Below are 21,223 nucleotides of genomic sequence, written 5' to 3' on the forward strand. Positions count from 1 at the left end.
ACCCCATGCAAAACAGCTTGGCTGTACAAAAAGATACATACGTCTACAGACTCCACAAAACTAAAAGTAACTGGCAACAAAACTAGGAGCTAATATCTGCGGTAGGGCCAAGAAATGAATGTTAATAGTTACTGGCCATGGCAACTAACTATAAGGCCACTCCAAATAAATTCTCTGTTTCCCGTCCTGGACTCAGGCATATTTGCATGCGGGCGGGCCGTCCATTTCCATTATTTCTCACTACAAAAAAAAGTGTATTTGCTTCTGCAGTATAAATGTTGTACATCCGTTGTGTATGTCATATTTGATCATGTTGTTTACACATATGATAAAGTGTGTATGCAACTATTTAATACATATATGAGCCATTGTCTTTTTGTTTGTAGGCCAAATTTCAACCGTGTATGTGACTACTCAAATGTGAATCCTTTACCAGATGTGTCAGCAACCTTAATGTAATACATACATGTAATACATAAATATTATAAGCATTAGATTTGAAATAATTTTATGAAATTATTAATTTTATAAATGAGCACTAAAAGGAGGTTACACATGTACAGTCAGTGTTGTACATCAAGTACAAAATGTTAAAGTCATGAGAACAGTTCGATTGCCCATTCTGGGGCATTGTATGGTTGTCTCCTGTCAGATACACCCTCCACCTTAATCTCAAGGCACATAGCCTTAGCACGATCAGATCGTCTACGCTCTAACTTTCTGTCAAGGATATCAAAGACAGATTGCAACTCTTGGGATCTCCATGATAGCTTTTTTCTAATTAGTTTCTTTTTACTGGATTGCTGTTCACGATCATCCTCGCTGCCACTGCTGTCCGGATGCTAAGTAGAAACACTATCTACTTCAGATTCATCCGATGACATAAAATCCACTGTAAGAACGGCTCTTATTTCCTCTTTTCTTTCAGCATCTATCGACTTTGACAGATTTAAAGCCTTCAGCCTTGCATGTGCTTTCTGTATACAACAATCGGTAATTATAAAGTAAACCTAATAATGCTTTAAAACATACATTATGTTTTCTTTGACGCCTACGGGCAGCTTTAGATGTAGATTGCTATTTGCCCCTTTGTACCCTTTGATGGGCACTCTTTCGTGACTTAAAATATGTCCTAGCAGCACCTATCAATATCATGTGTCCATAAGGCCATAGCAAATTCACACTATCATACTTACGTTTTATTAACGAAACATCATACTGAGAATCCTGAGCAACTGCCTTGACATTGCGGGTTATTGAGCTGTTTACATCCTTATTGGACTGATCATCAAAGCTATACGTATCCAATAAAAGTATGGACGTACATTGATGGCAACATATTCATACCTGACTGCATAATTCCATTCACATTCTTCTTCGTCCACCATTTTCTTATATACATCTCGAACAAGAGTCTGAAATTGCAAGAGACATGTTTACATAATGCACACTGTTATATAGCACCTCACACTAAGTTCTCGGGGCACATTTGTGAGCTTAATACCAGCAGGATTCCCTTTTTCCTTCATCCGCTGCTTTAACATCTCTTCAATTCTAGCTGATGACGATTGCAGCTTTTTTTGCCATTTTTGGAGATCTTTTATTGCCTGTGAAACATCGATGTCCCTATTGAGATGGTCAACATTGGACAACTGAGCGTTACAATGGCAGTACTAACCCTGAGTCTGAAATTGGATCGTTATCACTTATTCCATGAGAGTGAAGACCAGGTGTGGATCTTGGTGTGGATTTTGGTGTGGATGTAGTTGCTCGAGATGTTGATGGAGGTGTCCCGTTTCTTGTGCAGTTACTACTAGTGCTGGTAGTTGGCCGAAATATTCCTCCATTAGCAGAAACGGCGCGGCTGGTGCTTGAAGTCGAAACAGGTGACTCGGAGCTATCCACGATTCTCCGTAACGCGTCCCTAGGGTTTACACTTCTTGACGGATGGCGGTTTCCCTCCGGTGTATCACTAAAAGAGAAGATTGGCGTTCTTTCCTGCGAGCTTCTTCTTGCCATCTTAAAAACGTCCAGCTGCCTAGCAGGTGCATAGTTCACGTGGCATCAAATACTAGGGGTTACTATTGACAACCATCTTGGACCACAATAATACAAATGGCGACGTTTCCGAGGAAACGAACACGGCATTGTGGCCATTGTGATCAAGACGTTAGCCATCGTGTTTACAAGAGGCATAAAGAGCAATATTATGATTTTAATAATCGCACTTGGACACAACGCAAACAGAGACAGTTTGATGATGGTCACGATGAAGTCGTGCTGAATGACGTCATTGGAGCAGGTTCGAGTGCAGGTGAACATTCCGACTCACTATGCATGAACCAATGATATAATACTGTGCCAACTGTTACACTGAATAATGGTCCTATTCTTCATGTGAACAAATCTTTGCATTTCACGTAAGAGTTGAGATTTTCAAAGAACTCAGCTAGCTAGCTACTGTACACTGTATAGCTAGCTATTGTGTTTTTCCTGCAAGGCAACTGATGAATCTGTCAATTTTGTGATCTCACTTTGCTGTTGAGGAATTTTCCTGGTAATAGAACACTTTAGTATAGAATTACTATCTGACTATGGATTTTATGTGAAGTTAGCTAATTAATGTTTCCACAAATTGAAATGTGCATGCGCACAAGTCATAATACAAGCACATGTACTAATGCATATTGTGTACTGGAGTTGGAGAATCTGTGTAGAGATGTGACAGCTATGCTATAAATTAATCTTAACATAACGTTTAAGTGTCAAATACCGTTAGCCCCTAATGCTACACATATAGCTAGCTACTGTTAATCCTTTGACAATATAGAAGCATATATTCTTCAAATAGTGTTGTTCCTTAGTCACTTCACTTTCTTTAGCAGTTACTGCAACAGCTACAGTGTATACTGTGTACAAAAATAATAAGGTTGTTGGTCTAAGTCCTCCTCCTTGATTTTATTATGATGTTATGCATAGGAAATAAGATTGTTTATGTATGCAGCTGATGACATGTTCCTAAACTAGTTTAAATTGTTCAGTTCGTAATTTTACTTTCTTGCGTACGTGTGTGCACACAGCAAATATTATTGTCAGATATTAACCTACAGTAGGTATCGTACTTTATCTCCTGACCTAGTGCTTTAGCATTCAAGTGGTTTGTATGAGGCTTTACGGTGAAAATACATGTATTTATTTCCTTAGAGGCTACAGACTGGAATGATTACAGTGATATTGATTGCTTGTGCTGTGAAGATCATCATAATGCTTCTGTTCATGAAGCAGGTACAGATGAAATAGTTGAGGAGCATTGGGATGTCTCTAGTGAAAGTATAGATAGAGATTTTAATGTTTGTGAAGAAGATATAACTAAAGAAGATATACCCACTTATGGAGGAATAATGTTGACCCGCAGCCACCTGAAACTAACAGAATTGGGATGTTGCTTTTATTTTTTCTACTTTTATGGACGTCATTTTATGGAATTTCAGCAGCAGCTCTAAACCATCTAGTTCAATTTCTACATTCTATTTTCTCCCTGCTAGCTCCTCTTTCACCACCTATAGCTGCATTGTTGGATATTTTTCCTAGCTCTCTATACAAATTAAAGAAAATGTTTGATCTGTCAACCGATCCATTTGAGAAATATGTAATCTGTCCTCAATGTAGTTCTTTGTATACTCAAAAAGAATGTTTACAAAAAAGTCTAAGTGGCATTATAAGTGCTAAGCCCTGTAATCACATTGAATTCAGAAATCACCCGTTTTCATCTTGCAGGAATCCTTGTGGTCACACACTCTTAAAAGAAGTGATTACTAAAACTGGTAAAAAATTTTATCCAATCAAGAGTTATTGTTATTATCTTCTTGCGAAAAGCATATCATCTGTTTTAAGCCAACACAACTTAATGGATCAATGTGAACACTGGAGATCTCGCAATATTTCAGAAAACAATTTTGCAGATATTTATGATGGGAGAGTATGGAAAGAGTTCATGAATTATGATGGCAAGCCATTTCTTTCCAGACCATACAATCTAGGATTGATGCTTAACTGTGATTGGTTCCAACCCTTTGATTTAAGTACTTACAGCGTTGGAGTCTTTTACTTGGTAATTTTAAACCTTCCACGTACCATCCGATTTAAACCTGAAAATATTTTGATTGCAGGAATAATTCCTGGACCTGGAGAACCTAGTTACAATGAAATAAACTCATATTTAAGACCCCTTGTTAAAGAACTTAACTTTCTATGGACTGATGGGTTCACGATGATGCACAATGATAAGTCAGTAGTTGTTCAAGCTGCTCTGTTGGCTACTGTGTGTGATGTACCTGCAACTGCAAAGATTGGAGGATTTGTAGGTCATATGTCCAAACACGCTTGCTGGAAATGTTCAAAAGAATTTCCATACAATAAAACACTAAACCGTGTTGATTTTTCAGGAATTGAATTAGGACATCTACGAGAGCACTCTCAGCACAAAAGAAATGCATTGAAGGCAAAAGATGCTACAACTCCTTCTGAATGTAATCATCTAGAACTGGAAAGCGGAAGTCGGTTCACAGAATTGTTTCATCTCCCATAATATGACTGTAATAGGTTTGCAATCATTGATCCGATGCATAATTTACTATTAGGAACTCCCAAGAGAATTCTTCATAAGGAGGGGTTAAAAAATGGATTGATTAACAACAAAGCACTAGAGGAAATACAGGAGATAGTCCATAACTGCACAGTACCCAGTGGTGTTGGTAGAATTCCTTCCAAAATTTCATCAAACTTTAGTAAATTGACTGCAGATGAATGGAAAAACTGGACTTTGTTGTTTTCTCCACTTGTGTTGCATAATTATCTACCTCAAGATCACCTAGATTGTTGGCAATCATACATTTCTGCTTGTGAGATTTATTGCTCTTCAACACTAACATTAGATGACATCGACAGAGCAGAAGAGTTGATGAAATGCTTTTTCACATCAGCTGAATCGCTCTATGGTGCCCCCCTTTTAACAATAAACACTCATTTACATTTACATCTCCCTGACATTTTTAAAGACTATGGCCCATGCTACGGATACTGGCTATTTAGCTTTGAACGCTATAATGGCATTTTGGGAAAGTATCATACCAATCAACTTTCTGTTGAAGTTCAATTAATGCGTAGGTTTATCGAGAATGCACACATTAGAAACATTGCTAGACCTTACGCACTATCTCCAGAGCATTGTTCTATTTTCAAAACCTTGCTAGGTGCCACAAGTAGTGGTTCTGCATCGGACACTGTGTTTGGCCAAACAATTTATCCAGCGGTAGCTGGTGATTTTACTGATTTTTCTTCATTGCAAACCGGCACGATTGAATTTTTGTCACCTTTTATATTATACCATTTTGATCGTACTGAGATTTTCAACTTGAGAAGATGCTACCAGAAATTTATTCCAGATGTAGATGTGCTAGAAATTCCACAACTTTGTCGCAAATACAAAAAGGCAATGTGGTTTACCCAATATCTAAAAAGCTCCAAGTATCCTAAGGAAGTACAAACTTGCATTTTAGCTCACTGGGTAGGGAGAGATGGGCAGATAATCGATGCAGCTGCTGGTGACTTATCATCTTGTGGTAGGATAGAATATTTTTTCAGCCAGCGGCTATTGCTTACCAATGGCCAGTACACTGAGACAAGAATGGTCTGTGTAAAGTGGTTTCAACAACATGATCTTAGGCACGTCTTAATGAAACCAGCTCAACTTTGGCATGTAAATTCCTTTAAGGCATTCGGTCCTGCATCATTTATTCCAATGGAGAAAGTACTGGAAATCTGTGTCTCTATAAGCTTATCTGTAGATTCAGAAATGGTAATTGCTGTAAATCCTTTGAGAAAAAAATCTTTCTATAAAAATATTATTACTCCATGAAATATGTAACCAATTATGTTTTGTATGCTTATCTGTTCATGTACTTGATAATTAGTTATGTGTTAGTAAAAAGTAAAGGTATTCTCTAACTATGTACATATTCAGTCAATAAGAAACGTATGCATGCCAGTTTGTAGACTTGCGTCTAAAAAGTTTCATATATAATGACCATGAAAGTTTCTCAACAACAGTATTTGACAGTTAATTATCTGGTAGTTACCACCTTCATGCTTTTCTTGTAAGACATACACTGATTATTTTCTGTCAGAACTGAATTTTATCAATTTTTATTAAGTATGGAATGACTGTATGCAAATGCATATTTCCAGCACATTTGTGCTATATTTCCTTCACTTATGTGTTACATTAGGTGAAAAGTACATCTGTGATGAATATAACATTTTTTGTGAATGTGAAATGTAGCAAATATGAAACGCAAATGAATTTGTATGCACCACAGATTTATGACATGCTGTATTTCACATATTAAACACTTCATATTTCCTTTAGGTATTGCACAGGTCACATATGTAGTACATATTGTCTTAAATATGTGCAACATGTATAATACTAAAGCACATTTGAGCAAATACATTTTTTCTTGTAGTGGATCTGTATAAGATTGGCTAGCTTTTCAAGCCATTATTTGCCTGGCACTGCCAAATAAAAGCATGTTTTAATAAGCTTGTTCCTTCCTTTGTAAGTTGCAAAAATAACACAAACGTGAAGTTTGTGCTAACTAGATTTTTTTATTTTTTATTATTAATTAATTTTTTAATTATTCAAACACACACACAAAATTGCATATGTGCTAACTTGATAGGATTGCTGACACTTGAGCTGACACTGTTTCAAGATAGCTTTTACTGAGCCTATCAGTATGCAAGAATAACCGGAAAATAATGGAAGACTACGGAATAATGGAATATTTAGAGCTGGCAGTAACCAGATGCGGGCGATGGACGGGAAACAGAGAATTTATTTGGAGTGGCCTAATTTACAAAAAGTCTATATAACATTGTTATCTAATTACCGTTCCATTCCACTGAATCCACCCTAGTACAGATGTTCCCCAGGGCAAATAGCTACAGCGTCCTTGGACCCCTTATGTTTCACAGAATAACACAGCTCATATATAGCTACTAACATTGCCTCCTCCATAGCATTTGTAGCTGGTCTTGAAAGTTTACGGCAACAATTTAACCACATGAATAACTACAATCAGGATATAATATGGTGGTGTATCCACTTCTCACTCATGTTACATACAAGCAACATCAAAGTTTCTGTAGTAAAATATACTTTAGTAAAGAAGCAACTATAGCAATACAAATTAAGTTTCAGTTATGCACAATTGATATATTATAGCAAACTATTGTTGAAATAGAGTAACATATTACATGTCAACTTAAAAATACATCCACGTAGTGAAGTACACTAGTGGGTTATCAGTTTCATCAGTATACCCACTGGCCAGCAATACAACACAAGGGAGGCCACTTGGAGGTCTCATAGTAACATTAACATAACTACTATCTTCTTCAATGACCACTTGATCATCAATATGTTCCTCAGGATAACCACCAACACTGGATACAAACCCCTTGGTGCTCATCTCTCCTTGTAAACCAATCAGGTTTGATATCACGCTTGACTGGTACGGGTTAGGAAGGGGCTTAAAAGAAAAGTCATTTTTAGTAATGACATCACTGAGGCTTAGTTGATACACTTTCCCTGACTTGTCCACGATATTCAGTATTCCTCCAAGTGGGAGTATCGTGGTCACTATATAAATGGATAAACAACAGTTGGTAAACCTTTATGACAAGTTCACAATAATATGTGCTCAGTTGTGGATTCAAAAGTTGAAAGGGGGAGGGTACACCCAGAAGAGGTACAAATTCTCAAATTAATTGCATATTTTCCTGTTGGCTTTACAGCATCTTATTTTCCAGTGTTATTATATTCTATTGTTGCCAGTATCCTCCATTTCATGCAGTAAACGTTTCATGAGATGACATCTCTAATCACTGTGCATACCAATATCAAACCACTGGGGTTCACTGCACCATCATATTATATTCATAAGAAAAGGTCTCGATTGCAACCAGCTCTTATTGATACCTTCCTAAAGTAGCTTTTAAAATTACTCTATACAAATGCTATTAGCTCATGTGAGTGTGTTGTACCTCTTCTGGGGTACACCAAAGCAAAGGTGAGGGTGAAAAAGTTATCTAGCTACATATACTTAAAGATCTTGTTGACTAGTAACCCACTCAAATTCCAACACATGGTATTACAATAACTATATTAGACTGCTCTATTAAAATAGTTATCTGGTCAATGTGGAGAGGGTAATGGAGGATGCCCCCATGCCCCTTCTACGAACATCTGCCTTAATAAAGCCAAGTATCACACATGCATAGCACTACTGTAGCTACCGAGTATGTTACAAATAAAGCATGGGGGACTTTCCCTATTCTGGATCTGCCATTGTTTTAATGAAGTCTTACTATCATGGTGAAGCTAACCTGTTGAGGTGAGGTGTGATGGTTTTATCACAGTAGTCAAAGTTGGCTGATCACTAACACTCCAACAAGAAATAACACCTCCACGATCATGTAAGGCAAACATGTGTGCCTCACTGACAGAAAAGCCATAACATTTTAACTGTACAATATTAGAATCTTGTGAGATATCAGCTGAACATTGACATGTATTTATCTCTGTCTTAAGCTGTGCTTCTGTGTCATTGTTAGGGGGAGTGTATATCTTAATAACACCCCCATCACACCCACACCACACCTCCACTAGGCCAGCATCCTCTTGTCTACAAACTTCAATGCTACAAAGTTGAAATGATGAAACAGTCACATTAGAAAATTTTATTTGTTCCTGTTGGGCAGCAACTCCATCTATCACCCCATGACCAAAACTGTGCAACACAGCACTGCCTTCTATTGGGAATGCCAAGTAAAATGAAACAAATGACACTAGACCACTAGCATATGCTAAAGCAAATAACCCAGCCTGATCATCAACTGCAACCATGCCCACCAAATCTTCCCGAGTAAATTCTGGTTTAACCATTTGATGTTTAATGCCAAATGTGTGGCTACACACTGCTGTAAACATGCCATTCTCTGATGCCATCCAAACAAGACCATTAACTTGACACATGGCCTTCACAGGTTTCTTCATAACAATAGCTTTAGCAGGCTGAAAATATAAAAACACTGAATACCTGAATACCTATAACACTAGGCTTACCTTACACAAGTCAGTTGAATACTCAGGGTCAGTAAACCCATATATGGTCACTTTGTATCTATTATCATTAAAGTGAGCCAACCACAGTGTCTGTTGATCCTCAACAGTAACAACCAGAGCAGCAGATACTACACTGCATGGTAGTTCAGTGTTGTAAGTGTTTGTCAGTTTGAGACAATCTGGTGATTGGAGTATGGAAACTATTTCCTGAGCAGTTGGCCTGGCAGCATACTCTTGAGCCCAACAGTTCACCACTAGTTCTTTCAGGATGATCGGGTACTTGGGACCCTAGAAGATAGAAAATACATAAATTATTCCATTTTTTCAATTCAATTTTCCACAATATAGCAAAGAATATTCTACAATTATAAGAAATAATGCAAGATTCAGTCATGTTAAACAATACTTTCAAACATACCATATTTAATTGGTTAGACGCCATGGCATTTATTACCTTAGTTTCAAAATTGGTGAGGCAACTCAGGAGCGGATCCAGGAGCTGGCAAGGGGAGGGGCACAAACAGGCTAAGTTGTAGGTGGTTGGGGAGAGCCAGATCTAGTTCAGTGCTGCATTTTTTGAAGCAGCAAATAATCACCTCTTAGTAGTGTCTCACAGTTGATTTTTGCCATTTTGACCTTTTAGGATGGTTGTGAAATCTTAAAAATTGTGTAAAGGCTCTGAATGTCTTTAAAACAGCAACATGATAATTATTTTAGAGGCGCTTAGTACGCATGAAAGGTGCTGGGTGGCAATTTCATAGCTAGTTTGACTTTGGTTCGCTTTGGTTTTAGGTGAATTTGTAATAAATGCTAGTAAAATGTGCATATTTTCATGAGTTGATAAACTGATCTTGGCCTGACGTAAAGTTTAGTAGCTATTTTAATCAGATAGCATGGCTGGCTCTTCCACAAGGTGGGGGCATTTGCCCCAAAAGCCCTATGCTGGATCCCACATTGCAACTATTCAAAATCAGCCACCACTTGATGCTCGAAAACCATGCTTAAGCCTTTATTTTCACAATGATTGAGGTACCACTTTGGTGCAGCTACTGTTGAAGGTGCAACATTTAACCAATGGAAATAATGTGGTATTTAACTTAATAACTAGTTGCCACTATCATTACACTATCTCTAACATTACTATTATAAAATACCTCTTCCAAAAATGATGGTCTTATTCCATCCTTTATGTCAGAATCAAACTCAAACACACCAGCATTTTTAGGAGGGAGTGTTTGCAGAGTCATCAACTCAAACATTGTTATCCCCAGTGAAAATATGTCCACCTAATGCCATACAATAATACAATCACTATTGATGAAATTCAGATAAGTGTAACAATATTAAAATACTCTAATAATGCAATCATTTAGTTACACAGAAATTCCATCATGACTCACGTACAGACAGGCATTAAGGATTTGTTCTTTAATAGCATATTACAAGCAATGTTAAGCAGCCAACCTCTCCACATGTATATATGATGTACTTATGCCATGATCCCCAAGTAGCACTGGTATGTATTTCATTAGGCCACTTCAATTTGATTAGTTGTTTCAAGGGCATAAATGTCAAGAGCATAGGGTAGGTAGGTTGGCATATGTTAACAGAAATCAGAACAAAATGAGTATATACAGAAATATCTAACAGGGTGTGGTCTCAACGAAACAGCAACTTGTGTTCAGCCACAGTTCTGAGCTAGATTTTGATAAGATAATTGCAGGTAGACAGCAGCTAAATGTATTGGAAGAATATACGGCTTGTGCTCAGAGTTTCTAGTGGTATTATTTTTAGCTACATTTTCCACTTGGGCTAGTCGGCCTCATGAAACAACTAACCCGACCTTGGTAAGCTTATTTGTGATGTTCCCCATGGATAGTATATATTCTGTATTTGTTCAAGATTTAGACTTTCTTGTCAGTACAGTTACCACAAAACTACACTGTTTTCCACATGCTGTACTACTCTAATAAAGCAACTGCTTTGGGACAAACATAAATACATACATTGGTAACTAACTTAGACTGATAACACACCTTTTCACCAAGTGATTCTTTCCCAGCACATTCAATGGCTTCAGGAGCAGTATGTCCTGGAGTACCTGGTCTCCTACGGAAGCCTGCTGGACCAACAAACGCTGATACCCCAAGATCAGCCAACTTGACTGTAACTTTGCTATCTTCAGTTTGACAAGCTGAGCACACCATATTATTAGTGTCATCAAAACAATCATGACCAGCTTGTGGGAAACTAAACACCAGTATATTATCAGGTTTGATGTCATAGTGGACAATCATCTCCTTAGTGTGAAGGTAGTCCAGTGCTAATGACACCTGTAGTAAAGGTAGTGTATTAGTATTGCTGTATTTACCTATTGACATAGTGTCACAAGTTGGTGCAGCTATGTACTATAGTCACTATTAAAGGCTAGTGTGTACAAGCAGCTATCAAGTGCGGTGACTTTCATATGTATAGTACATCAAGTTAAGATTGTTTCTTTCTTTGTATTTAGTAACTCTATAGCACGTTTCACTGCAATGTGCACTAAAAAGCACGTGAAAGATTTGGCCCTCTAGAAACATGATGTACGTAGAACAGCCTTTGTTCTTTTTCCTATCAAAAATCTTAAATAATACTGTTACGTAGATTGTGTACTTCTGAGATAAGCAGTTAGCTAACTCCTTACAGCAACGCTTACACTGTAAAATTCAGGTTGTTATAGGCAAGCTTTGCTATGAAATTCATCTGTTCAAATGCAGCAGTACACTTAGTATAGTGGTCTGTAATAGGTACACAGTCTTCACCTGTTTGATCATATCCACCACAGAATTAGGACACACATGATATCCACTGCTACTATAGGTCTTCATGATACCCTTCAAACTACCAAGAGGAGCTAACTCCAACACAAATGATAGTGTAGTGACACAGAACCCAAAGCACTTCACAATGTTGGGATGGTCTATTGATACAAGCTTGTTAAATTCCAGACGTACATCAGCATAAGTTTGAGCAAGGTCCTCTGCTGTTAGATCTTCCTCAAGCTTTGTAAAACGTTTTACAGCCACGTCTTGTGGGGGATTCTGTAATGAATAATGTACATTGATATCACAGAGCACACAGTAGTATCTCAGCAGTGTCAACGCATTTGTAAAAGTTTTGAAGGAAGTAGTTTTTGCAGAATTCACGGGCTGTCTATAAAATCTTCATTCTCAAAATTGACAATTATCAGGATTGGCTTGATGCTACAGTATAAACACATAGGCAACCTGAGTAAAAAATGAGGGAGGGATCCTCAAACAAAAATGTTGAAATTGTTAATCCGCAAAAATGATATTACAATATTTAGTAAGTATATCTTGTGCATGTAAATACGTACATGTAAGGAGTAATTGCAAGTAATGAAATTATTTTTGTCCAATTGTACTAACACAAGACCATTTAGAAAATGGAAGCAAATATAAAGTTTAGCAGTTGATTGAATACATCTATGACATCACCAGCAATATACAGTACCGTGTGATATTTTGTCTTGTAAACAGCTCCAAATCCTCCTTCACCCAATGGTTGACTCTCCATTTCCAACAGTTTAACATCAATTTTGTTAAACTTCTTATCTTCAAACATCTGTAAAATACCATAAAAGAATTTAGTAAGTACTTGTTAAGTAGGTACGTAGGTGACGTATAGTTAGTGCAGACTAAGAAATATATAGTGCAAAGAATCATATGTAGGTGACAATACTACACATGTATATTTAACAAGTGGACAACTACACTATACACTACACACACATCACAAACATATTCTCACTAAACAAATCAAACACAACATGTAATGATTACAGCAACATCATTATAAAGATTTACCAGGTCAGGTGTAAGGCACTGTAGTGCCACTTTTCCATGATGTGAACAATTAACAAAATCAGATCTTCTGCCTTGAAACAAGCAGTGCTGGACTGAAAACCCAACCGGATCTCTACCAGTCATTAAATCGAATTTCCAAGAAGAAGCAGAACCATCTTTTATCAAGTCTGTACCACCATCATCATCTGTAGCTTTATCTCCATAGCAATATGGACAAGGAACAAAATGACTCAAATTTTTGTCAGAGTAGATCCCTCGTTCCAGTAGTCCATCAAACCAGTCCTTGAAAACCTCATCTATTGTTTCCAATACATGGGACAATATCTGTATACTCATGAGATCAGACTGGTGCACTTCACATCCAAATTTTGGACACGAAAAAACAACATAGTCAGGCACGTTAACTTCAAAACCATCACTAACATTGGCTTGTGTGAAGCTGTCTATATCACAGTACACCTGCATCTTTCTAACCTTCTCAACACTATGAGAAATTGAGACTTTCCTTTTATTATTTTTATCATAAACATTTTTGATACTGAATAGTGCATTAACACACAATATCAGATCATCTCCCAACTTCAGTTCAATACTGTTTTTACCATAAGACCACATGCACTTTAGAGCACCAATGGTAGCACCTCCCACTCCAACATAGGATTCAGGTTGGATTTCAGGACAACAATTACTGGAAATAATCTTATAAAAACTTTCAGCGGATACTAGGAGCCTTGCTATCATTCTAGGCCAAAAGTTTGCAGGAATATGGTCAGTACTAAAGATTCTTCGGTAGCACATTCCGGTAGAATGTAGTTTAATGCCTTTCACAATCCTTTGTTGTGCTACTACGCTCAGATACCCTGTGTTTACACGTGGTCTGGTGTTGAGAGGGAGCTCGGTAGCAGATTGGGTGTCAGTTGCTGATGTGACAGAACGTGGTCTGCCTCCATGGACAGGTACTAAGGATTCAGCTCTTCTACGAGGAAAGTTGTATTGCTTTCTGGAAAATCGCTCATTCACTTCTAGAAGAAGTGATGGTATTAAGAAAGTTTCTCTATCCAGTAGAATTGCCAGCTCAAATTTACATAGCAATGCTACAATTGGTTCCATGAATTCTTTTGGAATTTTAAACGTGTCTGTAAGGGATCCTTCAAGAACATTTCTATCAGCTTTCCCATTAAAAGCAATGTTACCTACACACATACATAGTACATGAAGCACAACATGACATTGAGGTTAAAATCAAAATGATACTATTGTACGGTACAGAAGCACTGTATATTAGAGATTGTGGAAGTTTGTACTTTCTCACATAAAAGTACTGACCAGAATGGCACCTTCCATTGGCGGCAGTATTGGTTAGGTATAACCAAACCCAAAAGTGTCTTCAGTATTACCCAAAATGCTTCCAGTACGTTGCTATGATTTTTTTTTATTTAGTGGAATATGCTACAACTGGCAGACTTTATTGTCCACACCAAACACCAAAAATACAACTATGATAGAAAAAAAGCCAGTATTGGTCTGATTAGAACCACAAATCACATTCATGTTAAGTGCCACAATGGTTACACCTGTAGGGTGAGGAATTCATTAGAACTAGATAAAAAGTTCCAATGACACCATACAATAAGGAGTCAATCACATCTCACCCTCAACTAACCAAACAGTCAATTATCCAAACACTAGAATGACTGCACAATTAGAGTATTTTGTCAACAAGTATATACTTTATTAGAGTAGCTGAATAAAGCTTTGTATTTAAATGAATGGCTGTTTGGTTTTATGTACTTTCAGACCCTTTCCACATGTTACTAGTTTAACTCTCCACTATATACAAAAACCAACATGGCTCTTCATGCAACAACCTTACATACTTACCATTACACTTTGGTGACACCACATGTGCAAACACATCACACAACCATTGTGAATCAATGAAGTAAAGATCCTTTAATGCGAATGAGTCAAAATGCATTAGAGTCCCTAAAACGTGAATGCAAAAGAACTGGCATTATCAAGTGTGAGCTAACCTTGTCCTTGAATATATTTGATGGCAACAGCTAACTCATTTTCTTCTGTAAAATTACACTGATTCCCAAGCCTAGAAATATTGTACCTCACACACATACACCTTATATACATGATGACATACTTGATAATTTCATCCCAGGATAAAATTGGTGGACCTTTTTCTTTGTGTCTTCTGTAGTAAGCAGCTTCAACATTAATTCTGCCTTGCAATTCCCAATACTTTACTGGAATTCTAACACAAAGTAGTGATTGCTCAAAACGCTTGGTGCCAGCAACTACAACCATCAAAACAAAATCTAACATAAAACCACTAACATCATCACTTCTTACTCAAAGATAATTTCATTGCAGATGCTATGTCATAGAGGGTATCTCGGAGATCCTTCATAAGCATTTCGTGCTTCTTGTACTTTACATCACAACTGACAAACTTGATAGCCTTTATGGGTGGATAACAGTATCGATTACTGTACAATTCCTCAATTCTTTTAACATATAATTTCTTCTTTTCTTTTTCGAAATTCTTAGCTTTGTCAATGTGGGTTCCAGTCACTACCACCACAGCTGACTTAGCTCTAGCCTGTAACAATTATACACTCTGATACAGTAAAACAGAAACTATTGTATGGACACACATTATATCAGCAGTAGTACTTGAGTAGTGCTACAAAATAGAAGTTTTTGAACATTAAGTGTAGTAGTCGAAATTAAACAGTTGCCCCATCCATTTTTTTTTTATTATTTTGTAAGGATGAAACAATATTCAGGAATTTTAGTACTCGGATAGTAAAATTGATACTCAAAACTTGTTAAGATCATGTGATCCAATATTTATCAGCTTACATGATGCATTTGTTATCAGGTAGTGATGCTGTGAAGTTTGATTTGTGCAGTTTAAAGTACTTTACTTGTCAGGAACATTTACCTAGTACTTTAATGCAGTATATTTAGCACTGCTGTTACTTGAAAGGTTTAAACAAACTACATGTGGTGTATGTTACAGTCACAAAGGCATGGCAAATATCCGTGATTACTCAATCGCTATGCTAGAGAGTACTCGAATACCAATAAAACCATGAGCCCTAATTATATATTTTGAACTAAGGTAGTAAACATTGCTGTGTTTAACCAAATAAATAATTGTGAGGTTGATTTCCATATACTCTGCCGTGATTACTAGTGGGGTCCTGATAAAAGTACATAATTCATAGAAACAAGTCTTAGTAGTATTGCTACCACTATATTCTGTAGCCTGCACGTGCAAGAGATGAAAAAGATTCAACCAGTTTACTTCATCAAGTATTGCAGATTGTACTAGTCACAAATTGTGTTGTTACTATTAATCTTTTAAAATTTCCAGGGTAACCAGTACCCCTCCAAGCACTCAGGTACATAACAACACATGTGCTTGCATCTGTATGGAAATCAGCTGATATATTGTAATTACAGCAAGTGGTCAGGTAATGGCAGGACTGTATGGGTCATATTCACCTGAGCCCCTGCCTAATATCAAAGAGGTGACCACTCAATGGTTTTGTACTTGAACAAGTAAGCATGTTTGTATGCTGAATCATCCATGCTATAAATGTGTGGGGTGGCCAACTCACTTATTCTCGCTTGTATCAAAGCACTTACCAAACCTTTAGAAATAAACCTGGTAGACACTGTGTGTTTTCTTATCAGTGTTTTAGTAACAAGGTGTAATGTCAGCATTAATTGCATGTGGCTACAGTGTACATACTGAACATTGCCAGTGTTTACTTGTGATGTTTGCAGTACTAGTGAGTGTGTGGACAAGTGTCATGTTATTAAACAGGAACCTTTAACATGTTGTATATTGTACATGTGTATGTATTTGTGTATATGCTACATGTCCCCCCAAACATATAGAGAGCAGACAGATGTCTTATCAGTAAGAAGCTGTACAATTACCATAGTTTCGATTAGGTTTCTTTAGGTTACAGGGAAATTCCAGAAGCACCTTAAAAGTTTATTACAATGGACCCAACCTACACACCTATATACAAGCATCATGGCTTATTCCCCCACACTCCAAATGAATGAAAATACACAACACTGTAATAACCCTCAATACCTTAATGGTCATCAACCAATCCTTCAGCTCTTGGATACCATCTTCTCCATCAGTAACTCTCCAACACAAAACATACAGGGAATTCTCAGTGATAAAACACTGATGTGCAGCAGAGTACTCCTCCTACAGTATAAACAATAAGTATCAACTATACAGTTTACTGTGTACCTTACCTCGCCAGCAAAATCCCAAGCAAAAAACGTGATTCCATCTGAAAATCTCCTTTCATCATCCATGTTCTTAGAGTAACACCACAGGTCTTGATCAATACCAATTGTTGACTGGACCTTATCTACAAATTAACACAAGATGCAAAATGAGCTACTTGGCCAATTGTATTTACCAGTATAATTATCACTGTTTAATCTCTCTCTGAATGTGAGGGCTTTGGATTTGAGGTACTTAAGATGATGTAGAAGTGTAGTCTTTCCTCGACCACTCAGTCCAACAAACATCAGCTTCAGTGAAGCAGATTGTTGACTACTACATGTCAAATACACAAACACATGTAATACTTATCTAATATCCTGTACATTTACCACAAGGTAGATACCTAGCATAGGTAATGCAGCCAACAAATTTATACACATTAAAAATTGATCATTGATTTTAACTCGGCCATGGCTATTTTCTTTTAAATTTTATTATGTTACTGGAAAGTTGATATGCCCAGGAAAAAAGTTACAATTCAATCACTACTCTTCCTTAGCAGAGATGATTAACAAACATATGGTATACCATAATAATATGAACTGTAACTACACAAAAAAATTACTTTTCTTGCATTAGAAATATCTGCTTGTCCTGTACAGAATTGAAGTTGTCCAGGTCCACGGTTACTGGGTCTGGTAATCCATCATAAATAAATGTTGACAGTTCCTCCAACAAGTACACTTCACGTGGAACTTTCATCTCATTGTTGCTGATGTCAAGATGGTATATTTTACTCATCCTGCCCAAATGTTCAGGGGCTTGTTTTAGGCCACATTTTTTAAGCATAAGCTTTCTCAATTTTGGGAAGAAAAGACCAGCAGTTAGGCTAGTACTAGAAGACACATTCTCCCAGTGTAAAACAAGTTTCTCTAGAGATTTGTTGTCAGACAAGTTTAAGATGTTTAGTTTCAAAAGTTGTGTATGACGCATGTGAGTACACCTCAAGGAACAGTCAATATCAGTGTTGTGGTGGCAACATAGACCATCTGTATCATTACAATGGGAAAAGACTGTACCAGTACCTGACTGTAACTCATTGTGGCTTAGATCAAGTTCTTCTAGTAAAGCCGGTAGTTCATTAATGCTACAACATGATGTGATTTTATTCCTTGACATGTTTAGAAGTTGCAGGTTTGGAAATAAACAAGCCAGATATGTTGGAAAACTGTGCAACTTACAAGCACTGACATTTAGTTCTTTGAGTAAAGAACCTTCAACAGTTGGACTATTAACTCGCAGACCACGTAGACCACGTGGTAAATTGCCTGAAGACAGAAGTGAAGATGTAGATGTGCCAAATGAACAAACGTTCCTTATAAAAGTTGATGAAATGTTGAACTTCACCAAACTGTCTGACATCCACCATAGCTCTGGTAGACATGTTAGTGGGTTGTAGGAGATATCAAAGCTACTCAGATTCGGCAGACCAAACACTTCAATTGGGAGATTCTGCAAAAAATTATTTGACAAATTTAAGTCACTCAACATAGCAGGTCTCAATTGTGACGACAGCTCAACAAATGGAAGGTTAATAATTTGGTTGTTACTGGCATTTAAACTGTAAACAGAGCTTAAGTGAAACAGCTCCTTGGGAAGACAGTCAGTCAGTGTAAAGGAGAGATCAATATGCTTCACGAGATTACTTGATGACTGTAAATTGGCTAAGATGTCCTTGATTATGCCATAATGTGAAGGCTGGGATAAAATCAAAGACAAAGGAGTCTGAGTAGCTTGTATGGCATTAGTAGCTGTCAAGTCATTTGTTCCAATGTCTATAGGTGGATTGATCATGGTCCATCTTCTGTTTACAACAGTGTTAAGTGAAAGTCCACTGAAGATTAAGAGTACTTTCAACAATTCTGGATTCCCCACATTAGCAGCAACATGGATGAGGGTTTCCACACCTAAACCTTTGGCGGTTCCCATCAAGAACTGCATGGCAGTACGGTCTTGTGGAGGCATTGAAATTGGATGTTTTATTACGACATGTTGGTCTTGGTCGGCTAAGGCAGTGATGTTCATCCTCAGGATACAACCAACTATATCTGTGTATTCCCTCTCTACTGCCCTATACAATGGTATACATGTATTTAGACAGACTACAGAAACACTCACTATATATCACTTACCACTTAAGTAGCTGTTTGTGGGAGACTATACGGTCATTACCACCAGCTTTTCCATAAACGTGACTCTTTGTCCATATGCACTCGAACACTTCTACAAAATATACACATCATAATTTAGGACCAAAATTTGTTGCTATATTACCCAACAATGCTGCTCCTAGTTTGAAGCCATTTTTAGTAGCTATATCCCTCGGGGTTTTATTCTTGGACTTCACAGTGGGATCAGCTCCATTTTCAAACAAATATCCCATAATATCCAGTAATTCGTTAATTGTCTTGCCTGGCTTCATATCCTTAAAAGATAAACACAAATTGTTTTAGGTACTATATGTAGGCCTCAAAACTATTTGAAACTATTATGATCACTTAATCTACTATTAATGGTTGTAGCTCAGAAGTATGCACCCACAAAGACACTCAGCTACACAATGTAGAACAGCAAAAGCAGAGAAGAGATAGTTAAGTGAAAAAATGATGATAACAGATATTAACCCTAAGGCTGCAGTACATGTTGCTGTCAGACCTTCAGTGCTGGTCACTGTAAAGTGTTAGTAATAATGCTTTAAAGTTGGAGCCATGTTCAGAAATACATTATGAGTTTTTGTAAAATGCATTATTTCTTGCTCTGGCCACACACACACGCAATTCGATAACATGTCATATGTACCATTTGTTTACTTCCTTCAGCAGCATGATGAAGTGGAGTCTGTAAGGACAGATAATGTAGTATATGTATCTATATACTATCACTATTACCTTTCCATCAGGATCAGCATGATTGACAAGATCTACCAGTATATAAAAAATAGCACATAGCTCATAACCTCACATCCTCTACATACATTACTATGAATACTGAATAATCCCAACAATGTTTTGTCCAATACAATATTGTCACGACATATACTGTAAGCTGACATGGACTAGATCATGTTTCCAAAAATTAAGTGATAAGTTGTTAGAATAGAGGCTTCTTTCATCCCTGAACTGGCTCACAACTAGGTGTTACAAAGTGACTGTGATGTTTGCTTAGCCAGTCACTCGGTACGTTGCTACTACCAGTTACTCTAGCATCTATGTATGCAAATTTTGTGGTAATGATATTAGCTATGCTATATGTAATGATCGCTACATGTCACCAAACTAGTTTGTATGGCCATCTCTCAATCGGTAAGGGGAATCCCTCTTTGTACCAATGATAAAGGGGAAACAGTCTGAGCATGTAAGACTATATGCACACAGCAAAGTGGCGTATAACCTGTACAAGTAAGACAACATTTACACATGGTAACTACCCATATACCAGTGTCAAGCATTGATTTTGCGGGGGGGCCTGCAAACCTTACCATCACTACTTCCGGGGGGCACAATGCACTTCACCACATCAACGCTGTGACAATAGGACGCTCGCCTTAGCAGACTCCCACATCGTTTGTGATAAATCTCCTTGTTGTTTTCTTCCTTAGCGAAACGGTCCAACCATTCAGAAACAAACGTGTAATTATTGTGAAATGTTGCTGTTTCAAGATCTTCGTCCTTTATCGCACTATTCCCAGCATGACCGTTGGGAATTTTATCACTACTCATATTCCAGTCACTTTTTAGCACGACTGCTTAGTACTACACTACAGTAGCATAGCGATCATGCTACTCACGTCATTACGATACAAAGTATCCGGCACGTGATCATTTATAC

At 37.4% G+C, this 21,223-nt stretch overlaps 2 protein-coding genes across 3 annotated transcripts; one reads left to right on the forward strand and one right to left on the reverse strand.

Moving 5' to 3' along the window:
• Positions 1 to 503: 503 nt before the first annotated feature.
• Positions 504 to 21,223, reverse strand: LOC136265800 (leucine-rich repeat serine/threonine-protein kinase 1-like). 2 transcript variants are annotated; one of them, XM_066060713.1, is made up of 27 exons: positions 20,874 to 21,223; positions 20,284 to 20,315; positions 20,195 to 20,233; positions 19,670 to 19,820; positions 19,528 to 19,618; positions 17,961 to 19,466; positions 17,529 to 17,668; positions 17,359 to 17,477; positions 17,186 to 17,308; positions 15,421 to 15,670; positions 15,212 to 15,365; positions 15,090 to 15,160; positions 14,938 to 15,042; positions 13,057 to 14,249; positions 12,704 to 12,814; positions 11,992 to 12,270; positions 11,224 to 11,520; positions 10,342 to 10,473; positions 9,188 to 9,475; positions 8,449 to 9,136; positions 6,951 to 7,702; positions 1,679 to 2,554; positions 1,470 to 1,626; positions 1,348 to 1,415; positions 1,197 to 1,294; positions 1,033 to 1,142; positions 504 to 977 (listed from the first exon to the last, which is right to left on the reverse strand). In XM_066060713.1, the coding sequence occupies exons 1-21, from the start codon at positions 21,112 to 21,114 to the stop codon at positions 7,326 to 7,328; spliced, it is 6,387 nt and encodes a 2,128-aa protein (XP_065916785.1). In that variant the 5' UTR covers positions 21,115 to 21,223; the 3' UTR covers positions 504 to 977; positions 1,033 to 1,142; positions 1,197 to 1,294; positions 1,348 to 1,415; positions 1,470 to 1,626; positions 1,679 to 2,554; positions 6,951 to 7,325. The 2 variants fall into 2 exon arrangements, with proteins under 2 accessions (XP_065916785.1, XP_065916786.1); XM_066060714.1 differs by having other exon boundaries at positions 20,370 to 20,991.
• On the forward strand, positions 3,908 to 6,092 carry LOC136266532 (uncharacterized). The gene is made up of 2 exons (XM_066061540.1): positions 3,908 to 4,577; positions 4,641 to 6,092. Exons 1-2 carry the CDS (start codon positions 3,908 to 3,910, stop codon positions 5,915 to 5,917), a joined length of 1,947 nt encoding a protein of 648 aa, XP_065917612.1. The 3' UTR covers positions 5,918 to 6,092.

Source organism: Dysidea avara, chromosome 9 (genome assembly GCF_963678975.1).
Source record: "Dysidea avara chromosome 9, odDysAvar1.4, whole genome shotgun sequence".
Taxonomy (NCBI): Eukaryota; Metazoa; Porifera; class Demospongiae; order Dictyoceratida; family Dysideidae; genus Dysidea; species Dysidea avara.

What these genes read in the sequence shown, in the direction of transcription:
- LOC136266532 (XM_066061540.1), top strand. Translation starts at nt 3,908, where the DNA reads ATGGATCAATGTGAACACTGGAGATCTCGCAATATTTCAGAAAACAAT. An exon ending in TCGGTTCACAGAATTGTTTC is followed by an intron (nt 4,578 to 4,640) that starts ATCTCCCATAAT and finishes ATTTACTATTAG; the next exon opens with GAACTCCCAAGAGAATTCTT.
- LOC136265800 (XM_066060713.1), bottom strand. Translation starts at nt 21,114, where the DNA reads ATGAGTAGTGATAAAATTCCCAACGGTCATGCTGGGAATAGTGCGATA. An exon ending in ACTAGGAGCAGCATTGTTGG is followed by an intron (nt 19,619 to 19,669) that starts GTAATATAGCAA and finishes TATATTTTGTAG; the next exon opens with AAGTGTTCGAGTGCATATGG. An exon ending in AAACAGTGATAATTATACTG is followed by an intron (nt 17,478 to 17,528) that starts GTAAATACAATT and finishes GTTAATTTGTAG; the next exon opens with ATAAGGTCCAGTCAACAATT.